This window comes from Nyctereutes procyonoides, unplaced genomic scaffold (genome assembly GCF_905146905.1).
Source record: "Nyctereutes procyonoides isolate TBG_1078 unplaced genomic scaffold, NYPRO_anot_genome, whole genome shotgun sequence".
In the NCBI taxonomy this organism is placed as follows: domain Eukaryota; kingdom Metazoa; phylum Chordata; class Mammalia; order Carnivora; family Canidae; genus Nyctereutes; species Nyctereutes procyonoides.
Window position 1 is genome coordinate 58103382 of NW_026575051.1, and position 25978 is coordinate 58129359.

General features: G+C 38.9%; 1 protein-coding gene across 1 annotated transcript; it reads right to left on the bottom strand.

Annotated features, from left to right (window-relative positions):
- Window positions 1–514: 514 nt before the first annotated feature.
- MCHR2 (melanin concentrating hormone receptor 2) lies at window positions 515–25570 on the bottom strand. Its single transcript, XM_055329654.1, has 5 exons — window positions 25389–25570; window positions 16955–17164; window positions 11868–12062; window positions 9206–9325; window positions 515–800 (listed from the first exon to the last, which is right to left on the bottom strand). The coding sequence occupies exons 1-5, from the start codon at window positions 25568–25570 to the stop codon at window positions 515–517; spliced, it is 993 nt and encodes a 330-aa protein (XP_055185629.1).
- Between the last annotated feature and the right edge of the window lie 408 nt (window positions 25571–25978).

The following is a 25978-nucleotide window of genomic DNA, read 5'->3' on the forward strand; positions in this document are numbered from 1 at the left end:
CTGTTATGGTAACAGGTGGAGCTGATTATTGAAGGCATTAGATTGGATCATACAAAATTTTGTAGATAAAGAATGGCCAGATTTCAGACCTCATTGTAAGGTGTTCTCTTTCTAGACACCTCAAGAGTACTACTGCAGTGAGCAAAGTATGGATGGCAAAGCCAGATTCCTTGGTGAGTTTTCAGTCAATAGTCATGGATGGCCTTTTTATCAATGATAGTTACAGTATGCTGAAATTATATCCACAACCATGGAGCTTAGGTATCTCAGACTATCCATCCCTTACTTCCAGTGCAGACAAGTATTTTACATCTTACTAAAGTTAGCATATTAAACTCATTGCATTCGAATGGTTATAATTCTGTTCCATGCTACTAAGAGTCAAAAGTACAGGAAGGATGGACACAAGTACACTGTTTCACTGGCCCTTTCAAATAATATCAATAACATAGACAAGCCTATCTACTTTTGGTGATCCATGTACTCTCCTAAAAGCTCGATTTCAAGGTATTTTCTATATTGTTGATTTCTCAGTCACTCTCCTTTGTACTTGAGGCAGGCGTTTCCGGAAATTTCCACTCAGCATGATGTAGAGGAAAGGGTTAATGCTGCTGCTGGCATAGCTGAAACAGATGGAGAGATAATAGCCTACATGGAAGGCCAGTGTGGGCTGCTGCATCTTTAAGTTCACCAGTTGTATCACGTGGTAGGGGGCAGCACTTAGGATAAAGACCGCCACCAGCACCAGCACCATCTTTGTCAGCTTCATCACTCTCTCTTTTGGAACACTGGGATTGTAACTATAAAGGAAATATTAGGATAGACAGAACATAAACAACCATAGAAATTATGGGGCAATGATTTCCTAGAACTTTCATCAACAGAGATGTAATGCAGTTACATCTTGCCCCTTGATATGCCCCTTGATATGTTGTGATGAGAACTGATTTTTCCCCAAAGCACATAACTACAGTCTAATTGTGATACAATATCAGAAAAATTCAGATTGGAAACATTCTACAGGATACCTAACTAGTACTCCTTAATACTCTTTAGGTCATGAAAAATAAGAGAAGAGTAGAAACTGTCATAGACCAGAGGAGACTTGAGGAGACATGACAACCAAAGGCAATATAGTATTCTGCATTGAATCCTAGACCAGAAAGAGGAATTTAATAGAAAAATTGGGATACCAGTTTCCAAAAAATTGGAACGCAGTAAGGGATAGAGTTTAGTAAGTAGTAATGTACCAATGCCATTTTCTTTGCTTTGAAATTGTATCATGGTAAGGTAAGGTATTAATGGAGAAACGAAGTGGGGAGTATATAGGAACTTTCTCTACTGTTAATGTAACTCTTCTATTAATTTAAAATTATTCCAAAATAAATGTTTTAAAATTCTCAAGTTTTATCACATTATATTTAGACATTCAATAGAAATGTCCTAGGGACACAGTTGAAGCAGATGAATAACCGTAGGGAATAATATATATATTAAAAAACAGCGTGGCAGCGGAAAGTCATTGTAAGGTAATGATTCCTCTGCAGTTTATCAGAGTAGGCACCATCATTCCTCAAACTTCTTCCATTTTGAGGGATAACTAGACAGTGTGAGCTCTGTTTCATAAGATGCTCTTTGCATTTCTGAGAAAAGTGCTGGGAACACAGTGATCTGCTTTAGAGAACTATCCTAAAAGGGCTCAAGCATCCTTTCCACCTGTCAGTTTCTTAATGTTCCATATGATTCCATTTCAACTGTTTCACCAGCTCAGCTGCCTATAATACATTTAGAAGCTAAGTTATTTTTCTATATAACTGTGGCTGCTTCCCTTTTCCATTCTAAATAGGCCACCCTTTAGGGGTGCAATATTTCCAAAGAATTTCAAGAAGCTAAGTGAGAAAAAATATCATGGGTCAGTAGAACACCTATACCTTTGGCATTAGAGTGTGCTATGAATTTTGGCTCATGGTCAAGTTGATCACCTATTTGACTTCTAGGGAAGATGATGGGTTAGGAGAATCCTAAACTCACCTCATTCCATGGATACACCTAGATAACACCCACATTAGTGTAAATAGTCCAGAAAATGATCCAAAGACTGGCAGAACAGACTCTCCATGGTTAATCAGAGAGAAGAGGGCAGGCACATCAAAATGGTTGGAACAACAAAGATGCAGTCATGCACCAAACTGATATGTGAGACTGTTTTCTGGAGGGCAGGAAGCTCTAAGCATGATGAAGGCAAAGGAGCAGACCCTATACCAGGTACCCCAGACAGGGGAGGACTTGCACTTGGAAGATGAATCTTCACAACATTTGGCTTTAAAACCAGAAGGGCTTAACTTCACAAGTTTTGCAGTCATGAGGCTTAACACCTGGAACTTTAAAAGTCATCAGGGTCAGCTCTGGGAGAGCCAGAGCGTAATAGGAAACTGAGTTCCCACCCTTAAGGAGACAGCACAACAAACCATCCCTTGGAGATAAAGAATAAAAGCAGGATTTTGAAAAATGCTTGGAGTTTGTGGGAAGATTTATTTACTAATCTCAGAACATTTGCAGGAGGAGCAGAAATTATTAGGAGACTACTCCCAAGAATAAAAGAGCTGGGAGTGCCATTTCTCTCCCTTGCCCTTCGGCCTAGATACATGGACACCTAGGGAACCAGTATAAACACTCTCTACTTGGCTTGCTCACAGTGTGCCCTACCCTTCCTGCTCTCCTCAGAACTCTCCAACATGCCCTTGGTAGCCTCAAAAGTGGCTACATGTCCCCTCCCAGAGCAGAACTATGCAAATCTTGCCAACGTCACATTCTCTGGATCTGTATTCTCCAATATGCCTTTGGCTGAAGCCCATGCAAAATAGTGCCACAAGCTTGGCAGTGTACATATAGCTTGGATAGTGGTCAACAGCACTCCAAAGTGACTCTTGCCCTGGGGAGAAGGGAAGATAACCACCCACACCAGTTCCACTGTGGTCCCAGTAATGGCCCCAGGGCAGAAGTCTGGCCTGATTGCAGGCCCTGACCAACAATGAAAGCTTCTCTGGGGACAACACAGGGAGAGTGCCCTACAGTTCAGTGTGACTATAGCTGCTCCAGATGCCTGGTCTGACCCAACTCAAGACCAGGGCAGCCCCATATTGATCCATTAACAACACAGGAACCAAACCCTGCCTACAACAGGCATAGAGAGCCATTGCCAATGACTGGACTGAAGACAAATGCAGTTCAGCTAGAATAGTAAGGCACATGCAACATGTATAGGAGACATCCCTGAAGTGCCAGGTTCTGGTGAACAATGAACATTGCACTGCAGAGGACTGTAGAGCCATTTCTTCATAAGGCCACTACTTTCAAGAACAGAAGATATAGCTCAGTTTCCTAACATATAGAAACAGACACGGGGTTAGACAAGATGAGGACCAGAGGAATGGGCCCCAGATGAAAGAACAGGACAAAATTACAGCAAGAGAGACAAATGAGTAATATAAGTAATATGCCTGATAGAGAATTTAAAGTAATGGTCATAAAGATACTTACTGGACTTGAGAAATTACTGAAATTAAAAATATACTAGAGGGAATTAATAGTAGAATAGAGGCATGTGTGCTGCCAAAGTTAGTACAGAACAGTAAAATAGAGGAAGCAGAAGAATGGATCAGTGACCTAGAAGACAGAATAATGGAAAGCAATCAAGCTGAACAGGAGAGAGGGGAAAAAAATGAGAATAGATTACCCTTAATTCAGTGTCACAATCAAGCATAAAAAATTTGTATCACAGGGATCCTAGAAGGAGAATTGAGAGAAAAGGGGGCAGAAAATTTATTTGAAGAAATAATAGCTAAAAACTTCCCTAATCTGAGGAAGGAAAGAAACATGCAGATCCAGGAGGCACAGAGAGGTCCCAATAAAATCAACCCAAGGAGATCCATACCAAGACATATAATAATTAAAATGGCAAAAAAACTGATAGAGAATTTTAAAAGCAGCAAGAGAAAATAAAACATTTACATAGAAGGGACACCCCATAAGACTTCCAGTTGATTTTGTAGGGAGGAAGAGAGTGACATAATATATTCAAAGTACTAAAAGAAAAAAAACCCTGCAACCAAGAATGCTCTCTATTCAGCAAGGCTATCATTCAGAATAGAAAGAAAGATAAAGGAGTTCCCCAGACCAACAAAAGTTAAGAAATTCATCATCTCTAAACCTTATAAATATTAAAAGGGATTCCTTGAGTGGAAAGGAAAGACCATAAACAGGTATTAAAAAAAGTAGAAAGCATAAAAGTAGCAAAAATGTCTATAAAAGCAGCCCAGTGATTCACAAAATAGAAAGATGTAAAATATAACACCATATACCTAAAATATTGGGGGGAGGGGAGTAAACATTTAGTGCTTTTAGAAAGGGTTCAAACTTGAGACCATCAACTTAATACAGACTGCTATATATAAGATGTTATAAAAAAAGATGTTATATATAACCTAATGATAACCACAAATAGATACACAAAATATATAGAGAAAGGAATCCAGATATATCACAAAGCAAAGCCATCAAACTATGAGAGAAGAGAGTAAGAGAAGAAAGGAACAAAGAAGAACTACAAAAGCAACCTTAAAATAACTTAAAAAATGACAATAAGTACATATTTATCAATAATTACTTTAAATGTAAATGGACTAAATGCTCTAACAAAGATAAGGTGATTGAATGGACCTATCTATATGTTGCATACCAAAGTCTTAATTCATTCCTAAAGACACATGCAGATTGAAAGTGAAGGGATAGAAAAACATTTATCATGCAAATGGAAGTAAAAAAGCTGGGGTAACATTACTTATATCAGACAAAAAAACTTTAAAAAAAAAGATTGTAACAAGAGGCAAAGAATATGACATAATTATAAAGGGAAAAATCCAACAAGAACATATAACAATTGTAAATATTTATGGAACCAATATGGGAAAATCCAAATACATAAAGCAGCTATAAACAAAGTAATTGATAGTAATACACTAATAGTAGGAGACTTTAACACTCCACTTACATCAGTGGATAGATCGGATAGAAAAATCAACAAGCAAACAGTGGCCTTGAATGACACATTGGAACGGACAGATCTAACAGATATATTCAGAACATTCCATTTTAAAAGAGTGGAATAGGATCAATCAAAAAACCAAGAGGAAATAAAAAAATATGAACACAAATGAAAATAATAACATAATGGTCCCATATCCTTGGGATGCAGCAAAAGTTGTTCTGTGAGGGAAGCTTATAGTTATATAGGCTTACTTCAAGAAGAAAGAACAATCTCAAAGAAACATCCTATTTTTATACATAAAACAGTAGAACAAGAACAAACAAAACTCAAAACCAGGGAAGCCCGGGTGGCTCAGCAGTTTAGTGCCATTTCGGCCCAGGGTGTGATCCTGGAGACCGGGGATCAAGTCCCACGTCGAGCTCCCTGTGTGGAGCCTGCTTCTCCCTCTGCCTGTGTCTCTGCCTCTCTCTCTCTCTCTCTCTCTCTCTCATGAATAAATAAAATCTTAAAAAAAAACAGTAGAAGGAAAGAAATAGTAAATATTAGAGCAGAATAAATGAAAGAGAAACTAACAAATAAAAACACCCACAATAGAAGAGATCAATGAAACCAGGAATTGGTTCTGTGAGGAGATCAACAAAATTGATAAAACTTTAGCCAGACTCATTTAAAAAAAAAAAGAGAGGAGACTCAGATAAATTCAGGAAGAGAAGAAATAACAACCAACACTATAGAAATAGAAAGGACCATAAGAAAATATTGTGAAATATTATATGCCAACAAATTGGACAACTTAGAAGAAATGAATAAATTCCTAGAAACATAATTTCCCAATACTTAATCAGGAATAAATAGAAAACTTGAGCAGATTGATTATAGATCAATCTTGAACAGATTTCATTGCTAGGCAGCAATGAAATTGAATCAGTAATTGAAAAACTCCCAACAAATGAAAGTCCAGGACCAGATGGCTTCACAGGTCAATTGTAACAAACATTTAAAGAAGAATTAATACCTATTCTCAACCTATTCAAAAAAAAAAAAAAAAAAAAAAGAAGAAGAGGAAGGAAAGCTCCCAGATTCATTCTATGATGCCATTACCCTGATACCAAAACCAGATAGACACTACAAAAAAAAATGATAAGCCAATATCTCTGATGAACATAGATGCAAAATCCTCAACAAAATATTAGCAAACCTAATCCAACAATACATGAAAATCATTCACCACAATTAAGTGTGATTATTCCTGGGTTGCAAAGGTGGTTCAATATTCACAAATCATAAAGGCCTTTTATGAAAAACCCACAGCTAACATCATACTTAATGGGCAAAAACAGCAAGGATATTCTCTCTCACTGCTTTTAATGAACATAGTACTGGAATTCTTAGCCACAGCAATCAGACAACAAAAAGATATAAAAAGCATCTAAATTGAAAAGAAGTAAAACTTTTCACTATCATGCAGATACATAATACTATATTTAGAAAACCCTGAAGACTCCACTAAAAAATCTACCAGAACTGATAAATGAATTCAGTAAGGTTGTGGGATACAAATCAATATATAAAAATCTGTTTTCATTGCTATACACTAAGAATGAAGTAGCTAGAAAGAGAAATTAAGGTAACAATCCCAATCACAACTGCACCACAATTAATAATATGCCTAGGAATAAACTTAACCAAAGAGATGAAAGATCTGTACTCTGAAAACAATAAAACACTGATGAAAGAAATTGAAGATACCACAAACAAATGGAAAGATATTCCATGCTCATGGATTGGGAGAACCAATATTGTTAAAATGTCCATACTACTCAAAACAATCTACAGATTTAATGCAATCCTTATCAAAATACCAATAGCATTTTTTTCCCACAGAACTAGAATAAATAATCCTAAAATTTGTATGGGACCCCAAAAGGCCCCAAATAGCCAAAGCAATCTTGGAAAAAGAACAACCCTGGAGGTATCACAATTCCAGATTTCAAAACATACTACAGAAGTGTAGTAATCAAAACAGTCTGGTAGAGGCACAAAAAAAAAAAGACACATAGATCAATGGAACAGAATAGAGAGCCCAGAGTTAACCCCACAATTATATACACGATCAGTTAATCTTTGACAAAGGAGACAAGAATATGCAATGGGAAAAAGACATTCTCTTCAACAAATGGTGTTGGGAAACTGAACCACTTTCTCACAACAAGCACCAAAATAAACTCAAAATGGCTTAAGGACCTAAATGTGAGATCTGAGATCATAAAAATCCCAGAAGAGAGCATAGACGGTAATTTCTCTGACATCAGCCCTGGCAACATTTTTCTAGATAGGTTTCCTGAGGCAAGGGAAGCAAAAGCAAAAATAAACTGTTGGGACTACATCAAAATAAAAATCTCTTCACAGCAAAGGAAACTATCAACAAAACAAAAAGACAACCTACTAAATGGATTGTCATATTTGCAAGTGACATACGTGATAAAGGGTTAGTATCCAAAATATATAAAGAATTTATTCATCTCACCACCAAAAAACCAAATACTCCAATTAAAAAATGGGCAGAAGATATTTCTCCAAAGAAGACATACAGATGGCCAACAGACCCATGAAAAGATGCTTAATATCACTCATCATCAGGGAAGTGCATTTCAAAACCACAGTGAGATATCACCTCATACATGTCAGAAATGGCTAAAAAACAAAAAACAATTGTTGGTCAGGTTGTGGAGAACAGGAATCCTCTTGCACTGTTGGAGGGAATGTGAACTGGTGCAGCCACTGTGGAAACAGTACAGAGGTTCCTTAAAAAATTAAAAATAGAATTACCATACGATCCAGTAATGTTCCACTGGGTATTTACGCCCAAAATACAAAAACACTAATTTGAAAAAGATATATGTTACCCTTTGTTTATTGCAGTATTATTTATAATAGCCAAGATATGGAAGCAACCCCAAGGTTCACTGATAGACATGAATAAAAAAATGTGTGATTTATACATGTGATGGAATACTACTCAGCCGTAAAAAGAGTAAAATCTTGCCATTTGCAACATGAATTGAGCTAGAGAGTATAGTGCTGAGGGAAATAAGTCAGTCAGAAATGGAAAAATAACCATATGCTTTCATTTGTAGCTGGAAGAAACAAAGCAAATGAACAAGGCAAAAAAAAAAAGAGAAAAAAATAGACTTTTAAATATAGAGAAGAAACTAGTGGTTGCCAGCAGGAATTGTGGGTAGGGGGCATGGGTGAAGGAGGTGAAGGGGATTAGGAGGGGATTAATTAAGAGGGGGTTATGTGTGGGAAATATAGTGATTTTGTCTGTCTAAAACATACAGTAATCTAAAGACAGATTTTAATAATGTTTTTAAAATCTACCATGTTATGTATTCACTGACTCAATTTGGTATAGACAATTTCAAGTAGAAATAATTTTTTAAAAAGATTTATTTTTAGAGGGAGAGAGAGAAAGTACACAGGAGAGAAGGGCAGAGGGGGAGAGAGAATCTTCAGCAGACACCCCAACCCCCACCCTCAACTGAGCATGGAGCTAGGCAGGGCTCCATCTCATGACCCTGAGACCATGACCTGAGCCACTGTCAAGTGTTGGATGCTTAACCAACTGAGCCACTCCGGTCCCCCTGGAAAATAATCTAGATTTATTCATAAAGGTTTTCCCCAAATCTTTTGTCTTAGGGTAAGTCTTTGGCTTTATTTAGTCCTAATTAATCTTGTCCTAAGTATTCAAATATTAATGAGATCCTTATTCTCAAAATTAAAACACAGAAATTCGAAAGTTATATTCAGCATCTAAGATATTTACATATGTACACAACTCTGCAAAGTGTACAAATAAAACATTTAAATAACATTGTTGATGAAAAATATAAAAGTATTCTTTAAATAGCATCTTGAGTTCTGTTTACATTTTTATTAAACCATTACCTCAGTGATTGGAACATTTATCACTGAGAGATCTCAAATAGCTGCTTCAGAACATGTCCTGTTTTCAGAAATTGCTCATGTAGACATTAATGCCCATATGTCTAAATGTGGTATGTTTCAAGTGATTGTTGTTTAAATTTCTGTTGTAGATGTCTTAGGATTTCTGAATTGTTCTTTCAACAAATAAAACAAAATAGGGTAAACACTTACCATCTTGCATCTTTATTCTGTTGATACATCTCCCAAGTATAGCATAAAATTAAAATATAGCACACCAAAATCAAAGGCAAAGGGAAAAAAAAAGTTGTTATCGTCAAATAAAGTGTATACCTGTAAAATGAGAGAGAAGATATGACTGTCATATTCACAAGGCCAGGAACTGTCGTTTACAATTTATGAGGCATGATTCTCTAATTTTTCAGGGCCTGACATAAAAGTCCTAGGGGAGAGGTTAAGGATCTTTGCTACTTTTACATAGAGAAAAAATAAGATAAAGACAGAGAGAGAGGTGAACCCTAAAGTAAACTCTTTAACTCCAGGGAACAAACTGAGGATTGCTGAAGGGGAGGTGGGTGGAGGGACAGGGTAACCGGGTGATGGGCATTAAAGGAGGACACTTGTAATGAGAACTGGGTATTATATGCAAGTGATGAATCACTACATTCTACCCCTGAAACTAATACTACATACACTATATGCTAACTAACCTGAATTTAAGTAAAATCTTGAAAGGAAAAAAAAAAAAAGAAACTGTAAAATGGGAAAAAAAAAAACAAAACCTTCATTGTTTGCTAGCAACAGTACTTTCTCCTCTCACCAAGCCCAAGGCTACTGAATATAGACAGATGAGAAAATGTATTATTACCATTATCTTTTAGTATTATTAACAACAATACAGAATAGCTGGTAGAATTTATTATATAGCAGGCACTGAGTACTTTACATACTTTAATCCACTGAATCTGTCCAGCCCCATGAGTTCAATTGCCATTAGAGAAGAACAGCAGAAAAGAACAGTTAGAGAACATGTTCTTCTCACATGAGAGAAGCACAAACTAAGACACAGTGGGATTAAGTGGCTTGCCCAGCTAGTAAGTAGCAGAGGTGGGATTTGAACCCAGAGAGACAATTGAGCTGCACAGCCCACATTTGTAATCAAGGCTCCAGCTGGCCTCTCCAAAGGCCTGTTGTGAAATGAGCCAGTCTCTTCGTTGGTGCTCCCCCAGGGGAAATTCTCAGGTAAGAACTCCGTTTCTGCACAGATGCCAGGTATCCTCCTTCACGGAAGAACCTTGGCATTGGTAAAAGAAGATAGCCCACATTGGGTAGGTGCAGACAGGGTGGCAGAGAGAGAGAGAGAGAGAGAGAGAGAGAGAGCGCGCACCTGGGACCAGAAGGGCTCCAAAAGTGCTTCCAATCTCAGTTCTCCATAAAATCCTCTGGGGAGATCAACCCTTGAGCCTCAGAATATCCTTTATGATAACCAACCAAAAATAGCAGAAGCAGCTACTGGTGCAAAACAGTGAATCCTTGTTATTTCTTTGGCAAAGACTGAAGTCCTACAGTCACCAAGTTATGCTCCTCTCTCAGGTATGTTGGGGTCCATATTAATGTATTAGTGATTAATTACTGTACTAGTGATTAAATATCATTTCACCGTTAGATTGGCAGGTGGATTTGGTCTGTGGGTGCAGCCGGTGCTGGTGGGCAAAATAATGAATAAACAATCCTACTGATGTTGCAGTCCTCTGGAGATTTTTGTTACTGGAATTGGAGCCTTGCCGGGGCCTCTAACCATCATCCCTCTTGGGCTGTGACTACATGAGGCAAAACTGACTCATCCATTTAACAAGTGGTGGATGAGAAAAAGGAATCTTCCAGATTGACCCGAGATAATATATGCAAAAAAGCATCTTACACAATATGTGACTCTTAGTAAGCCAGGAAAAAATTTTAGTCATAGACTCTAATGCTATGTTCAAAATTTCAAATAAAATTTTTGACTTAATTTTTCTTTTCAGATTAAAATGTGAGAAATCCCTATGTTGGCTGCTGCGTTAGTTACTGAGAGCTACTATAACAAATTACCACAAACCCAATGGCTTAAAACAACAGAAATTTATTGTTTCCATTCTGGAGTAAGAACTGAAACTAAGGTGTTGGCAAGGTTGGTCCTTTTGGAGGCTCTGAGGGAGAACCTGCTCTGTGCCTTTCTCCTTGACTCTGCTGGTTTCAGGCAATCCTTGGTGTTATTTTGCTTGTAGACTCATCACTCTGTCTCTGCCTCTGTCTCCCCAGGCACCCTCCTCTTTGTGTCCCTTCAGTTCTCACTCTTCTCATCAGGGCACCAATCCCTGATTTGGGGCTGGCTGTAATCCAGCATGACCTCATTTAACTTATCTGCAAAGTGCATGTGTTATCTGCAAAGACCCTATTTCTAAATAAGGTCACATTCACAGGTACTGAGAATTAGGACTTGAGTAGATCTTTTTTTTGCAGGGGGACATCATTCAACCAAACTCCAGTGGCATGCTGATAGGGCTTGAGTCTTGGTAACTCCCAGGCCTTGTTGGAAATTTTGCCCCCCCTTAATTTGATTGTGTCTGGTTGCCATGGATCTTTAAAATCCATATTTAAATATGTTTGTGTCCACTGAGGCTACATAATTAAACTCCCGATCTGTTTCTAAAGGTTACCTTCCCCTTAGAATCAAGCTACCAACCTGATTGTGCAAAGCAGAAAACTAAGCAGGGAGACTGCCCCTTAGAGGATCCCCAAGGACACTCTGCGCCGCTGCTCACGTGTTGACAAGGAGGATGAAGCACTTCACAACTTAATTCAACTCTATTTTTCTTAAGTTTTAACAACCTACCGGAGTACATCGTGAGGGGATGTTAAATCAAAAGCACAACTCTCCACACCGTCTTTAAATTTGATGACCTTCGAGTAGACCCAGACAGGCAGTGCCAGAATGAAGGAAGCTGCCCAAAGGCCCAAATTGATGCGGATGGTCTTGTACCTCGTTCTCCAACTTGTAAGTCGAAATGGTTGGACGAGAGCCAAGTACCTGCAAAGCCAGTTAAGAAGGGTTTGGGAACAATCAATAAAAGCACTGAGCTCCAAGGATGAAAGGTTCATGACAAGAGTAAATTATTAGTATTATTATCCTCCCTGAAGCACACCTCTATCAGGGTAAAAGAAAGTTATATTTTTAAGAGCTGGCTGGTACCTGTAGAGAAAACAACTCTTGACCCTGCAAGTCTGAATAAACCACTCACTGAAATCGCTGTCATTTCCACGAACACACTGATAATAGTGAAACTCTGCCCTGTGCAAACTCTCTTTACGAAGGTGCTTCCCATATAGGCTAGGCTCTGGAAAACTTTGTCTCTGAGTGGGGGTTTCCTCCAGGAGCGAGAGGCCCTCTTTCCAGTAGGATTTACTGACGGAGGCAGGAAGGAGGCCAGTGCACTGGCTAGTAGGATCCCCTGGCAGGATGAGGTTCTGGCCTACTGGGACAGACGTTTTGCCCAGATGGCCTTTCAGTGGGGGCCACTAGCTCCTGGAGGTTCAGGTCACAGAAGTCGTAGTGAGGATAAACAGATGTGGCTAGTACAGACAACGCAAAATCCTCAGGGAACTTAGGCTGGACGCCGGAGAGGGGAAATGGGCTGATTTCATAGGGGAGGGGGTTTTCTTTCTTTCTTTCTTTCTTTCTTTCTTTCTTTCTTTCTTTCTTTCTTTCTTTCTTTCTATTTATTTATTTATCCATTTCTGATCCAGTAAAAAAGGATAAATCGTTAATTAAACTTGAAGTCCTGACATATCAAATATATTTGGTTGTCTAGAAAATCCAAGAATTTTTCAGAGCCAACTGAAAGCTAAAGGGTGAGAAAGAACCTAGAACCCAGGAGGAAGAGTATTTGTGAAAGTGCAGTTTTGCTAGAGTTGCAGGTGTTGCAAGGCAGTATTCACAGACATTAAATAAATGCAAAACATGTTCTGATGGTCATTTAATTTTTATAGAGCTACTTAAGGAAGATTTATAAAATTAAAAGATTTCCTGTCCCTGTTCTTTCAATTTTGTATAAGAGGCAGGACGTTTTAAGGGATACTTAGTTAAGGGACCCTTTGGCATGCAGGGAGACACTTGTGGCCCAAGGTACCCAAGCCCCTCCTCCTTCTGCATATTGTACCTTCATTACCTGTGGCTAAGGGGAGAAGGACCCTCTTCCCCTGCTGGGGAAAGAGATGACGTGGTACTTGTACAGCAGCCCAGCCATCATTCTGTCTGGGATGAAAGGGTGATGGAATCATGGCATAAAGAGATTAGGGAATCTTCTCTGATTACATCCTCATCCTAACACTCTCCTTTCCCCATCTGAAAACCCTTCAATGATTTTCCAGCACCTTTTAGATAAAATTCAGAATTCTTACCATTATTTGCAAAGTCTTTCTCTACCTGTCCCTCCCTGTCACTCAGGTTGTCGTTTGTGCCTGTCTCCCTGCTGGCCTGCCTTCAAGGTCTCTTCCCTTTCAGGGCCAGGTGCATGCTGTCCTTCCTGCCTAGCAGAATCTCCCTTTGATTCATCTTACTCTTCCGTTGAGTCTCTATTTAACAGTCTGTGTCTCAGGAAAGCCTACCCTGACCACTCACTGTCTATAATGGCCAATGACTTTACATGCAGATTGTAGGGGAACTCTCCTTTTCCTTCCTAGTATATATCATTGTGTGGAAATACACATTTACCTGTGTGACTTTTCACTTAATATCTACATCTTGGGAGTAGAAGCCCCACGAAGGCAGGAACCTTGACTATCAGCTTAGTGCCGTTCTATCATCCTGTATCCAGTGTAGTTCCTGGCCTGTAGTCTTACTCAAAAAATATTTGCTTTAATGAATGAATAAATAAATAGGGAATTTGGCTTCTACTTACTGACTTTTGATATTCTTGAGAATTTATTTATGAAATTAGTCTAGGCAGCTTTCATCTGGAGGTATATATTTTTAATATTTTGGATGTTTACCTAATTTTTTTGGTATGATTTGGAGGTAGGCACCCCCTATTGAAATATTCCACACCTGTAGTTATTACTAATCAGAAAAAGAAAAATGAAAATTATCAGAAACACTTGAAATTTATGTTCTATTAAACTGGCAATTAAAACCATTTAAATGTATAAGCAGTCAGGATCACTGATGGCACAGTCATGGCCAATACCGTAGTTATGGCCTTGCAAAGAAAACTCCATTTCTTTTTACAAAATTGCAGACATTGGGGCACCTGGGTGGCTCAGTCATCTGCTTTCAGCTCAGGTTATGATCCCAGGGTCCTGGGATTGAGCCCAGCATCAGTGTCCCGGCTCAGCAGGGAACCTGCTTCTCCCACTCCCTCTGCTGTTCCCCCTGCTTGAGCTTTCCCTCTCCCAAACAAAGAAATAAAATCTTAAACTCCCAAATCGCAGATAGTGAAGTTTTATGCATTTTGTACAGATGGAACTGTAAGAAATGCTGAAGAGGAAAAGATTCAGGTTTATGGAATCTTCACTTTTCTCTGGTGATGTGATCCTCTAGAGTGAGGGCCGAGCAAAGGATAAGTGCCCAAGTGTCTTAATACTAAAGTAAAAGTTTAGCATACTGTGTCCATTCGATTAAAAAAAAATGACATTCATAGGGCACCTGGGTGGCTCAGTCAGTTAAGTGTCTGCCTTCAGCTCAGGTCATGATCTCAGGGTCTTGGGATGGAGCCCCAGGTCAGGTTCTCTATTCAGCAGAGAGTCTGCTACTCCCTCTATTCTCTCTCTCTCTCTCTCTCTCTCTCTCTCTCTCTCAAGTAAATAAAAATCTTTTGAAAAAATGACATTCAGGTGTATAAGACACACATGCACATGAGCACATATACTCACAGAAAAGAACCCGGGAACCTTAGGAAATGTGTACAGTTGGTCTGTTCCAACACAATGTCCATTCACTTTATTTGCAGTAAGAGGTTTACAGAAGACATACAACTTCCCTTCTTTTTTTTTAAAGTATTTTTAAAAATTTTATTTATTTATTCGTGAGAGAAACACACAGAGAGAGAGAGGTAGAGACACAGGCAGAGGGAGAAGCAGGCTCCATGCAGGGTGCCTGATGTGGGACTCGATCCCGGGTCTCCAGGACCACAACCTGGGCCGAAGGCAGCGCTAAACCACTGCGCCACCCGGGCTGACCCACGACTTCCCTTCTTTAAAGAAAAGCCAGTACTCTCCTGTCTTCAGAGTATAGGATATGAAGAAGCTTTTATTATTTCTAAGAATGGGATTATGATTGGTAAGATATGTACTTTAGGTTGCTTTTTTTGCAGTGGGGCTGCCCTGTGCAGAGCCCTCTCCTTGCATTGGAATGCTGGCAAGTTCACCAGGCATCACTCAAGATACTGTCAGCATTGGTTGGCATCAGCTGAACTACCCAGACCTACATAGTACATTGATTTTAAAATGTGGTCTTAATTATAAACTGAGAAGAAACGCACTCTATTTTTTGAGAATTCTTTTACAGAAAAGCAACAGGTTATAAAAAAATGCATATAAAAAAATTCATGTCTGAAAAATAATGATTCAGTGAATTATTTCTTTGAACCTCTCTATTCCTTTGTTTATTCATTTGAGAAACTGCTCATCATTTCCCCACCCTAAGGGTACACATGGAAGGGTAAAAGAGGCAGAGTTCAGGGAGAAGTCCTGGATGGACCCAGGGAAATTTAACATAGCCCTCAAGACTAATTGTCAGATCATTAATTTATCAGTACTTTTTGAGCACCCATGTGACAGGCACTGTCACAGATACTTGGTATAAGTGATCAAAGACCCTGCCTTTGTGGAATTTACATCTAAGGGGCAGAGGAAGCTGAACAATAAACAGTACACACATCCATATACAAAGTAAATTAAACTGTGATATATTGGAGCAAGGGAGAAAGAAAAAGGTCAGAGCAAGGGAGGTCAAGTGTGCTGGGCTAGGGTAGGGATGAAAAGAAGATGGATGGAGATTCTAAGTAGGTTGTTCTCGGAGATAATTCCTGTTACGCATATTACTGTGTCTTTAGGGCTTGTTTCTGTTTGGGGAATGTTGCTAAGACCTAGTCTGGAGTTCCTACCATCTGGATGATGCAGGGATATCCTAATTTGCCTGCTTCCTGAAGAGCCAGGTAATGAGGTAGTTGGAAAGCAACCTGCCATCTCAAGAGACAGCCTGGTTCTGAACTGGGCTCCACCACCCACTGGCTCCACAAGTACCCACCATTGCTGCCATCTCCTCAAATAGCATTTTACTTACATAGTTGGTGAATATGGTTGTGGCACATTCCTGGTCACAGTCGAATGCATTTTTAATGATGTAAAGTGGCGTCATTTGCATTAACCAGTCATAACAATGGGTGTATTAGAACATCTCTTCAGAGCTATTCAGGAGCCCAAATCTAGTCCCTAGATTCCTTTAAGCTGCGAGGTGATGATAGGGCTCTGTGAGACATTCAACATACCAGAAATCACTCTGGACAGAATGAGGAGACCTACTTCAGTTTTCAGCTTTGCCACTGACTCACCATGTGCCTTCAGAAAGGCCCCTCACTTCTTGGGACTTCAGCTTTCTCATTTTAAGAATGATGGGGGCACTCATTTTGGTTTTCAACATTTCATGACTTCAAAGTATTTTTATCTGGCAGTGAATTATAAATAAAACTAAAGTTAAAAAGAATGACTTGCCAAAAGGAGATTTTAGTGTTTTAAGTTTTCCATTAAAAAATAAATTTCTATGGAAGTTGGAAAAAATATTTTTAAGTCCTATGATGAAACAAGCAAAGGATGAGGAACTTGGTTGTTATACAGTAGTACCGATATTGCTTAAATTGGGATGACCGTGGGGAAGCACAAACACTTCTGGATTATGTTAAGCTATCTCAGAGTTTCTTCACTTACCTGTCTATACTCATCACAGTCATGATGGCACTACAGGCAAACTGGTTGCAGGTATCCAGGGATGTGATAATGGTACAGAGGGGCCCCCCAAACACCCACTCTCCTCCCCGGGCCCATTGATGAATAAGAAATGGCATTCCAATGATGTGGACCAGATCAGCCACAGCCAGGTTGCAGATATAAATGTCAGGAATGGTTTTTTTCCTGGACCTGAAAGAAAATAAGGAAACTGACAATTGATATTCAAAGTATGTACCACCTTTAGTATATGCCACCTGTTACAAATTGGTAATTGTTAAAATGAATTTTAAAGGGAGTTAAAGGAAAACTTACACAAATGCACATACGAATTCCTAGTCTTGTGCATATTTAAACATTTTGAACTATACGTCTGATAACTGTGGTGGCTTAAAAATATGGCTACAGGGATCCCTGGGTGGCGCAGCGGTTTGGTGCCTGCCTTTGGCCCAGGGCGCGATCCTGGAGACCCGGGATCGAATCCCACGTCAGGATCCCGGTGCATGGAGCCTGCTTCTCCCTCTGCCTATGTCTCTGCCTCTCTCTCTCTCTCTCTCTGTGACTATCATAAAAAAAAAAAATACGGCTACAAATTCTTTGATGCTGCTTTCAAAAGATGGAACCTCGTTCCCTCTGAGTGTGATTAATTTTAGTAACCCACTTTTCACAAATGGAATATGGTAGAAATGACAATGTGTGACATAAGAACATAAAGGCATTATAGGGTTTCTCTTTGCTCTCTCTTGGATCACTTTCTCTGGGATAGCCAGCTGCCATCTTGAGGGGTTACCCAAGCAACTTTGTGGAGAGGTCCACATGGAGAGGAGCTGAGGCCTCTTGCCAACAACAAGCACCAGTCTTCCAGGTTTGTGAGTTAGCTACTTTGGAAGTAGATGCTCCCACTCCTGCCGAGATGACTGTTGCCTTGGAGGACACTGCAACTTGATAAGAGACTCGGAGCCAGAACTACCCAGCTAAGCTGTTCCTAGATTCTCGCCCCTTGAAATGGTGTGAGAATAAATGTTTGTTGTTTTAAGCCAGTAAGTTTTGGGGGTAGTTTCTACATAGCAACAAATTATACCAACTCTAAGCTCAGGCAAAAAGCTTAGTTCTTGCTTATTTCTAGCACCAAAAACAGCTGAACAAGGAAGACAAATGGTTTCCATTGTATAATGCCTTTTTTCCCCACTGAAGTGGAAGTCAAATCTTTTTTTTTAAAATATTTTTATTTATTTATGATAGTCACACAGAATGAGAGAGAGAGGCAGAGACACAGGCAGAGGGAGAAGCAGGCTCCATGCACCGGGAGCCCGACATGGGACTCGATCCCCGGTCTCCAGGATCGTGCCCTGGGCCAAAGGCAGGCGCTAAACCGCTGCGCCACCCAGGGATCCCTGGAAGTCAAATCTTAACAGGTTATTCTTAAAGAAATTTCAACTTTTATTTAGAAATATTCCAACAAAATCTAACCCAATAGCAAAGACTATAAATTAAGACTGAAATCTAGAGAAGAAATCTGAAAAGAGTAAACTGGTAGAGAGCCCAGAGGATGATCTCATGACTCCTGTTGGGAGGAGTGGATTCAGTGCTATCTACATATGGCACTCTTCTCTCTAGGCAAAGGAATTTTCTAAGAGCAGAAATTTAAAATTCATTTGGTCCCTATGTTCAAGGAGTTGGGTTATTCAATAGTAAACAGGTGACATCTTTCTCTGGGAGATGCTATTAATTCAACAAGCATTTTGTTTGTCAACAAACCAGTTATATGTCAAGCATAATATTGTGCTCTGGGGCTGCAAAGCTAAATAATCTATAAACTGTAACATCAAGGAGCTTGTAGTCTAGGTATGTCTAAATAAATAATCACTGCAGTGCAGTGACAAAGCTAGAGCTAGCACAAGAAGCACACAAAGGGGCTTCTGCCCCTTACCCTGGGGACAGTCGAAGCAGATTTCTTGGCAGAAGTGGCATCTGAACTGAGGACAAATAAGACTTTAAAGAGCATTTAAAAATTAGCCCTAAGATCATACCACAATTACTAGTTCACTCAGTACAGAGCTTTGCTCTGTGATTTGGAGGCTAGTGTGTGTCTTTATTATTCATTGGCTGAAAATTCTACAGCCTGTGAACTTTATTTCTAAGCCAATGAATCCTCATGTGAGACTAGTCGGTGAGGATATTTTACCCAGGCTCTGGCAAGCACACATTGTGGGGCAGTTACGGCCATTGAGTACTTAACTCAGCAACCACACTCTGGGCATTGTTGATGCACTATAAAGCATGTTGGTTCCTTGTCCCCAGCAGGTTGGTGACTCATATCAGAAAGACCCAGAATGAGAAGAGATTTGAGGAAAAGATTGTGTCAACCAAAAAAGCAGCCAAGTGACTGGCCTTGGTCTCTCATCCTCTGTCCTATCCAGGCCGTTGTCAGTGGGAGTTGAGGAGGAGCAGTGGGGTGGGAGAAATTGACCCTAGAGGTCAGGTAGAAAGAGTTCCACATGAAAAACACCACAAAAAAACCCCCATAAATCAGCCTATAACAGATGTTATTTCCATTTGAATTGGGATATAAACCATAAGTGGTTGCGTAGGGTCTAATTGCAGCAATTAGATTCATGGCCCTTGCTCTTCTCTAGACAGACACCCATCATTTACTGTTAATGAATTATGGTAATTCTATTGTTGAGGACAGTGCAGACCATTAACTAAATTAAAAAGAATGAAATAAAGTGTTTCTAGATGATATTATTTATGGAAAAAGAATTCTGAAGCAAATGATCTGGGCATAAGATAATAGGGCAATAAAAACACATTATGTTCATTATTGCTTTCTTTACTAAAAGTGACAGCATAGAAATTAAAATTGTAAAATCTTTACCAATACAACTTGCATTCTTTTTTTAGGTCTAATTTATCTCTAGATTTTCAGTTGCCAGATTTCATTAGATTCCTGTCTCTCCTGACTTAAACATTTAAAATAAAAAATGTAGCCTTGTGATCATTTTAGCTAACATGTTTTCCATATGGTTAACATGGCCATATCTAAGGCTCACTAATTTAAAGAATAATAAGATAAATTATGGTATTCCACATTACCCTGCAATAATTACATAGTTGTTACAAATCATAGTCAAGAATATTTAATCAAAAGGGAAACATACTGATTAAGTAAAAAAAAGTTCCAATTATGTATGCAGCATAAATTTATGTAACATTTAAAGAATTTATTTCAACATGTTTAAAAATATGTTGGAATCATATGTCAAGTGATTACAATGCTTATCTATTGGTTAATAGTATAACTGATTTTGACAAAATTTTTTTTATTAAAAATGTATTTACATGTTGCAGTCAGAAGTAACAATATATGCTATGGATTAAATAAAACTGGTAAAAACATATAACACCACATATGCAGGAGGCTGCTTTGCTGATCAGCTTGCTCTCAGATCCATTTCCCACTCTTCTCTAGCTTTGTTCCTGGGTCTCCTTGCCAACTGGCTTTTGGTTGGTTTTGGCCAATAAGGAAGGACTACTGGAGGCAAGCTGGAGGATGGAAGGGAGGAGAAGCCAGGGCATTTCCTTGTTCTTTCTGCTGTTAGCATCTCTGCCAGTGGCTGCATTCCATCCATGGCTCCACCTTCATCCTGTAGCCTCTATTCTATGGTCCCAGATCCCATTATGGCTGTAGTTCCCACCAGGCAGTTCAGACTCCTGAGGTCTGTAAAACCACTGACCTCCTTTTCTCCATCCAGCTCAGGGCCAAGAAAAGGGTGGTGGTGTTGGGGTGAAAGATGGTGGTGTTGGTTAGGACACGGTAGTAGCTTCCTACTTTTGTATATCTCTGGGTTGCTTTACCAGCCCCTGTTTGGCATTTATCTCTATTCTTATTGTGAGCCAACTCCAGTGGATTAGTTGTGATTTTGTGAAGCAATGTGCTAAGAACAATTCTGAGTCTTCACGCAAGGACTATTTACAAAACAAACATCTGCACAGATTAGAGATGACTGGAATGAATGGGAGAGTTTAGGATAAAGTGACATATTTGCCAACTTTGCTCTACATACATAGTGTAGTATAGTTGAAAGAGAACCTAACAGGGAATCCCATCTTCATTTCTATGCCCTCCTTGTGTCCTTGGGCAAGGCATTCAATCTCTTTAGATTCCAGAGTTGTCTAGGTGTATTGGACCATCACAACCAGGCTCTCTCAACAACTTTCCAGTTCATGTACACAAATGTGGCTGAAAGTTTCTGCAGTATCTAAAGCATAGGCTATATGTATGTATACACCAACAAGAACTTACATGTGGCTGACACTCCTGAGAGTGGCTGAGGGCTGGATCAGAGGGAGCCAGTAGTTATGATTTAAGCTGGGTGGGAAAAGGGAAGAGGACTTGTTCTAAGTATTTCCCCTCCCTGTCTGTTAGTAACTGGTGTTCCACTATTAGGTCACTAATGTTCCTTCAGGTTATTGCAGCGACCCTCTTGTAATCTCTCTATAAAATGTAGATACCTTTGGGAGGGTTAAAAGTAAGGTGTCTCAGTAATTCATGATTTAATGTGAATTCATTGACTTGACAGGGAGTTGAGGTCAAAGAATGATAGAACGAGGACTCTTTATTTTTCAGGAGACAGGCATCCCTTAGAGAGTCTCTGCCTACATGAAGTTGTCTGTCAGTAGACAGGTGAAAGATGTGTTCAGGAGGTGGGAGTGGGGGACTGATGGAGAAGAACGTCCTCCCTTTTGTGGAAGTAGCTTCCCAGGGCCCACTGTGACTGTGGAACGTAGTTGTGTAATGAGGCTGAGTCCACTAGTCTCTCTCTGAGGAATTAAAGGGGGAAATGATTCTGTTATAACTGGTCCAATTTCCCTCCTACATTTTTGTTTCCTAATCTGGTTTCCTTTAGACCAGCTGTGAATTTAACATGTGACAAACTAGTAATGATCTGCCCTCCCTACTTTATAGTTACCTTCCTTAATGCACAAATTGCTTCTTTTACAAATAGCCACCTAGACTCTCTTTTTTCTGGAAACTCCATCTTCCTTAAACCTACTTTTTTCATACATGTTTCTAGTCTTCCTTTGCAAAGCCAGTAGTTAGTTTATTGCTTGCTTCCCATCATTGCTAATGATCTTACTGACTTTCAGTTCTATTCATTCTCTTCTGAGGCAGATATTCATCATAAACGAGAAAGTCCTAAACCTTTTTTTTCTTTTTTTAGATTTTATTTATTTATTCATGAAAGAGACAGAGGCAGGCTCCACACCGGGAGCCCGACGTGGGACTTGATCTGGGACTCCAGGATCACGCCCTGGGCCAAAGGCAGGTGCTCAACTGCTGAGCCACCAAGGGATCCCCAGTCCTAAACCTTTAAAAATATCTATTTCTCCTTATTTTTTCTGTAACCTTAATATTTTAATTAAAGTACCCATCTGCTAAGAGAGTAACAAAAGATCATGGCAAGACATGATGAAAATATTAATATAAATTGCCTTAAAATTTTTGGAGACCAACTCTTTTAAAAAAGTGTTAGATAAATTCTAAGCCAAAAATAAATTAAAATTAATTTGCTTTCAAATGGCTTTTGAAAGACTGATACATTTTTGGAGAGCAACTTGCAATGAAAAATATTAAAGTCCTAGTAAGAAAAATTAAAATTAAGTTGCCCCCAAATGTTTTTTGAAAGATTAAAAGATTCATCTTAAATGCTCCATTAACATATATCTTCTCACATATTACCTAGAAAATGGTAATGATAGAAAGGACAGATTTTTCACAATCATTGCAAATAAGTTGGTCAGTATTATGGCTCAGGTTTTCTTTTTCAGTTAAATGATTATTTGCTTTAAGTTGAGAATTTGTTTCTAGGAATTATAGCTCAGTATTGACTTTTGGAAGAGTTCACATTCCATATTTCTTCTTTTTTCCTGCTTTGTCTCCAGATTAATAGGATCAGGCTAATACCTTTCGGTGTAATTTGAGGGAAACCAAGAATTTTCTCTGGCCCCAAATATCTCTCCAACAGCTTGTCACAGGGTCTGAAATCTAATATTGAAGAGTCTTTGCATATAAAAGTTGCCTGTAGAGGGAATCCCTGGGTGGTTCAGCGGTTTGGCACCTGCCTTTGACCCGGGGTGCGATCCTGGAGTCCCAGTATCGAGTCCCGCATCGGGCTCCCAGCATGGAGCCTGCTTCTCCCTCTGCCTGTGTCTCTGTCTCTCTCTCACTCTCTGTGTCTATCATAAATAAATAAATAAATAAATAAATAAATAAATAAATAAATAAATAAATCTATCTTTAAAAAAAAAGTTGCCTGTAGAAAATGCAACCATTTCTGCAGGGCCAACACATTATGAGAACTTGATTTCTCTCTAGTGGGGCCAAGGCTCTATGGGTATGCAACACACTACATGTATCTCTAGGAGAGGACAGTAAAAATACCAATGGGTATGAGGGAAATATGGAAAGAGAAATGGGCAGGAGCAACAGGCAAAGAGAGAGCTAGAAACATTCTCATGTTTCTATTAACTTTCTACTTGGAGCTATTGCCTCCTTGAGGCTTCCTGAGAATATCTGTTTATTTCTGTTTCCCTTCCTTGAACTTATTATTTGAACCATCTTTTTTTTTTTTTGCCCCTGCTTGATTGTTTTTAATGTATTGTATTTTTTTTTTCAATTATATCTGTTTAAATCTCATCTTTTCCACTAGTCTATGAGCTTGTTAGGTCAGATGCTGCCACATTTCTTTGGGATTTTCATAACCTTTGGTGCTGGGTTTACAGTAGGTTTTAGTAATACATACTGAGTTGAACTACTTCTAGCACTTAAAAAATTAATGTAAAATGCTTGATATTCCAGAAACCAATATCGCACTGTATGCTTGATATTCACAAATGGCTTTTTAGGACACAATAAAAATGCCTGAATTCATTAAGAGTAAAATTCTAATACACTAAATAAATCTTCAGTTATGGATGGTGTAAAAAATTCCATTGATATGCTACACCGAACTGCAGGAATAATGACAATAATAATTTGAAAGTAGGCTTGCTAATGAGAAGCCGCTTGGGGAAAGTGACCAGTTACGAGCTTTCTCAGGGATGGTGAGTGTCACATCCATCACCATCCTGAGGGCTGCTCTTGCTCTTAATTGTTTCTGGGAGAATTCTTCCATCCACATGGTAAATCCACTGTCTTTCTAGTTTAATGATTTGTTTGTTTTTATTAGGGTAGAGAAAATAGCCTGGAATTTGCAGTCATGGGATTTGAGTTCAGTGCCAGGATTGTCACTTACTAGCTATGTGATGCTGGACAAGTTATTTTCTCTCCTAAGCCTCTTCTTCTAAATGGGTATAATAATAGTACTGCTCTTTTGAGGACTGAATGATTTTCAGCGGTGCTTTGTAAGTATAACGTGCTACACAAAAGATTGTTGTAGTCATATGTTAATATAATGCTGAAAACACCTACTAGGTAGTACTCTCAAATGTGTTTTCTTACATAGAAACAAGGATGAAATTTTCTTTAATGATGGTTATAAGCATGATTAGAGACCAGGATAATAACATTTAACATGTTGATTAAAACAAGTAAATGTGAATATAATCAGGATAGCAAAGATATCAAGCAGTGATAGGGCACATGTACACCAACTCTGAATCCATCTATCAAAGCCCATGGGAAGCAAGAAATTTATTCTTATTCTCCAGGTTGAGCCTTATGCCCAATGTTTGAGAGGAAGTAGGAAATGATCTGAATGAGGCGGGAGATGTGAAGCAAAGGCAGGAGGTGCTCAGGAGCAGATCTCTCTCAGTTTGGCCTACATGGGGCTGGCTGGTCTAAGCCCCCATCTGTGGCTGCCTGAATCTTTGGGTGATAAGTAAAGTCTCTCTCTTGTCCAAATGAGTGCAATATAGTCCCTTTCACTAACTGATGAGGGTAGTTTTGTTTTGTTTTGATAAATGCAAAAACTTCATCTTTATTGCTGTATAAGCATCTGTGGGCTATACACAGGATAACTCTTATTGCCAGAAAATAAAATGTTTGCATTGCAGTTTTGCTCCATGCCTAGGTTCCACCTCTAGAGATTCTGAATTATTTAGTCTAAGATGAAACTATGTATTAGGAGTTTTGAAAGCTCCTCAGGTGATCTGATAATGAAGCTAAGATTGAGGGATGACTGCTATAAAAATTCACTAACCCAGCAGTACACATTGGCTTGGGTCTTTTCATTTTGAGTTTTGCAAATTAGATGTTACTTAATACATGATGCAAATAATCTATAGAATCTCCTTTAATTATCTTAGCCAAATATTTCCTAAACCAATTTCATTAAGAAAAATTATATAAAGGGAAAAGGATTCAGTGAGTATAAGATGTGCCTAAATTATGGAAAAGATAAGAAGCTCTTACCTTATTATAGTGAATACAATGAGGATGTTGCCAACTAGCCCCATTGAACAGATAATCCCAATCATAGAAGGGAGGATGATTGTATCTAAAATACTGAGGGTGTGATAAGCAAACTCTGTATTGCAGGATTTGTTCAAAGGTTCAGCAGAGGTGTTCCAACAGGATGAGTGAAGTGAATACATTGTTCATGAACTTCTAGTGGTTAAAGCTGTGAAGGAATAAAAAATGATTTATTTAATGAATTTAATGAATTTTTGAGGCAGTTCCATGAACATAGCTTTTCTTTAATTCAAAAAAAATGTTTATTGAGGTTTTCTTTGCACCAGTAATCCATGCAACATAAGATTCCAGGTGAATACGACTGCTCCCTGTCCATAATGACCTCACAGATTACCAGAGGAGATATGTAAACAGTAAATTATAGAACAGTGTACTGATAATAAGAATATGTTATCATGCCTTAATGTAGTACATTCTTTGCACATTGCTGATACTTACTCAGTATGTGTTGGCACGGATTGTTTACAGCTGGCATCTGTTCTTATTGGTCTGTGTGACTAGTACTCCTGCAATACTTAGGTTGTTAAATA

Coding starts and splice junctions, on each gene's coding strand:
- MCHR2 (XM_055329654.1), bottom strand. CDS start 25,570: ATGTATTCACTTCACTCATCCTGTTGGAACACCTCTGCTGAACCTTTG. Junction 9,326..11,867: donor TCCCCTCACGATGTACTCCG/GTAGGTTGTTAA, acceptor CTCATTTTACAG/GTATACACTTTATTTGACGA. Junction 801..9,205: donor CAGAATAAAGATGCAAGATG/GTAAGTGTTTAC, acceptor TTTCCTTTATAG/TTACAATCCCAGTGTTCCAA.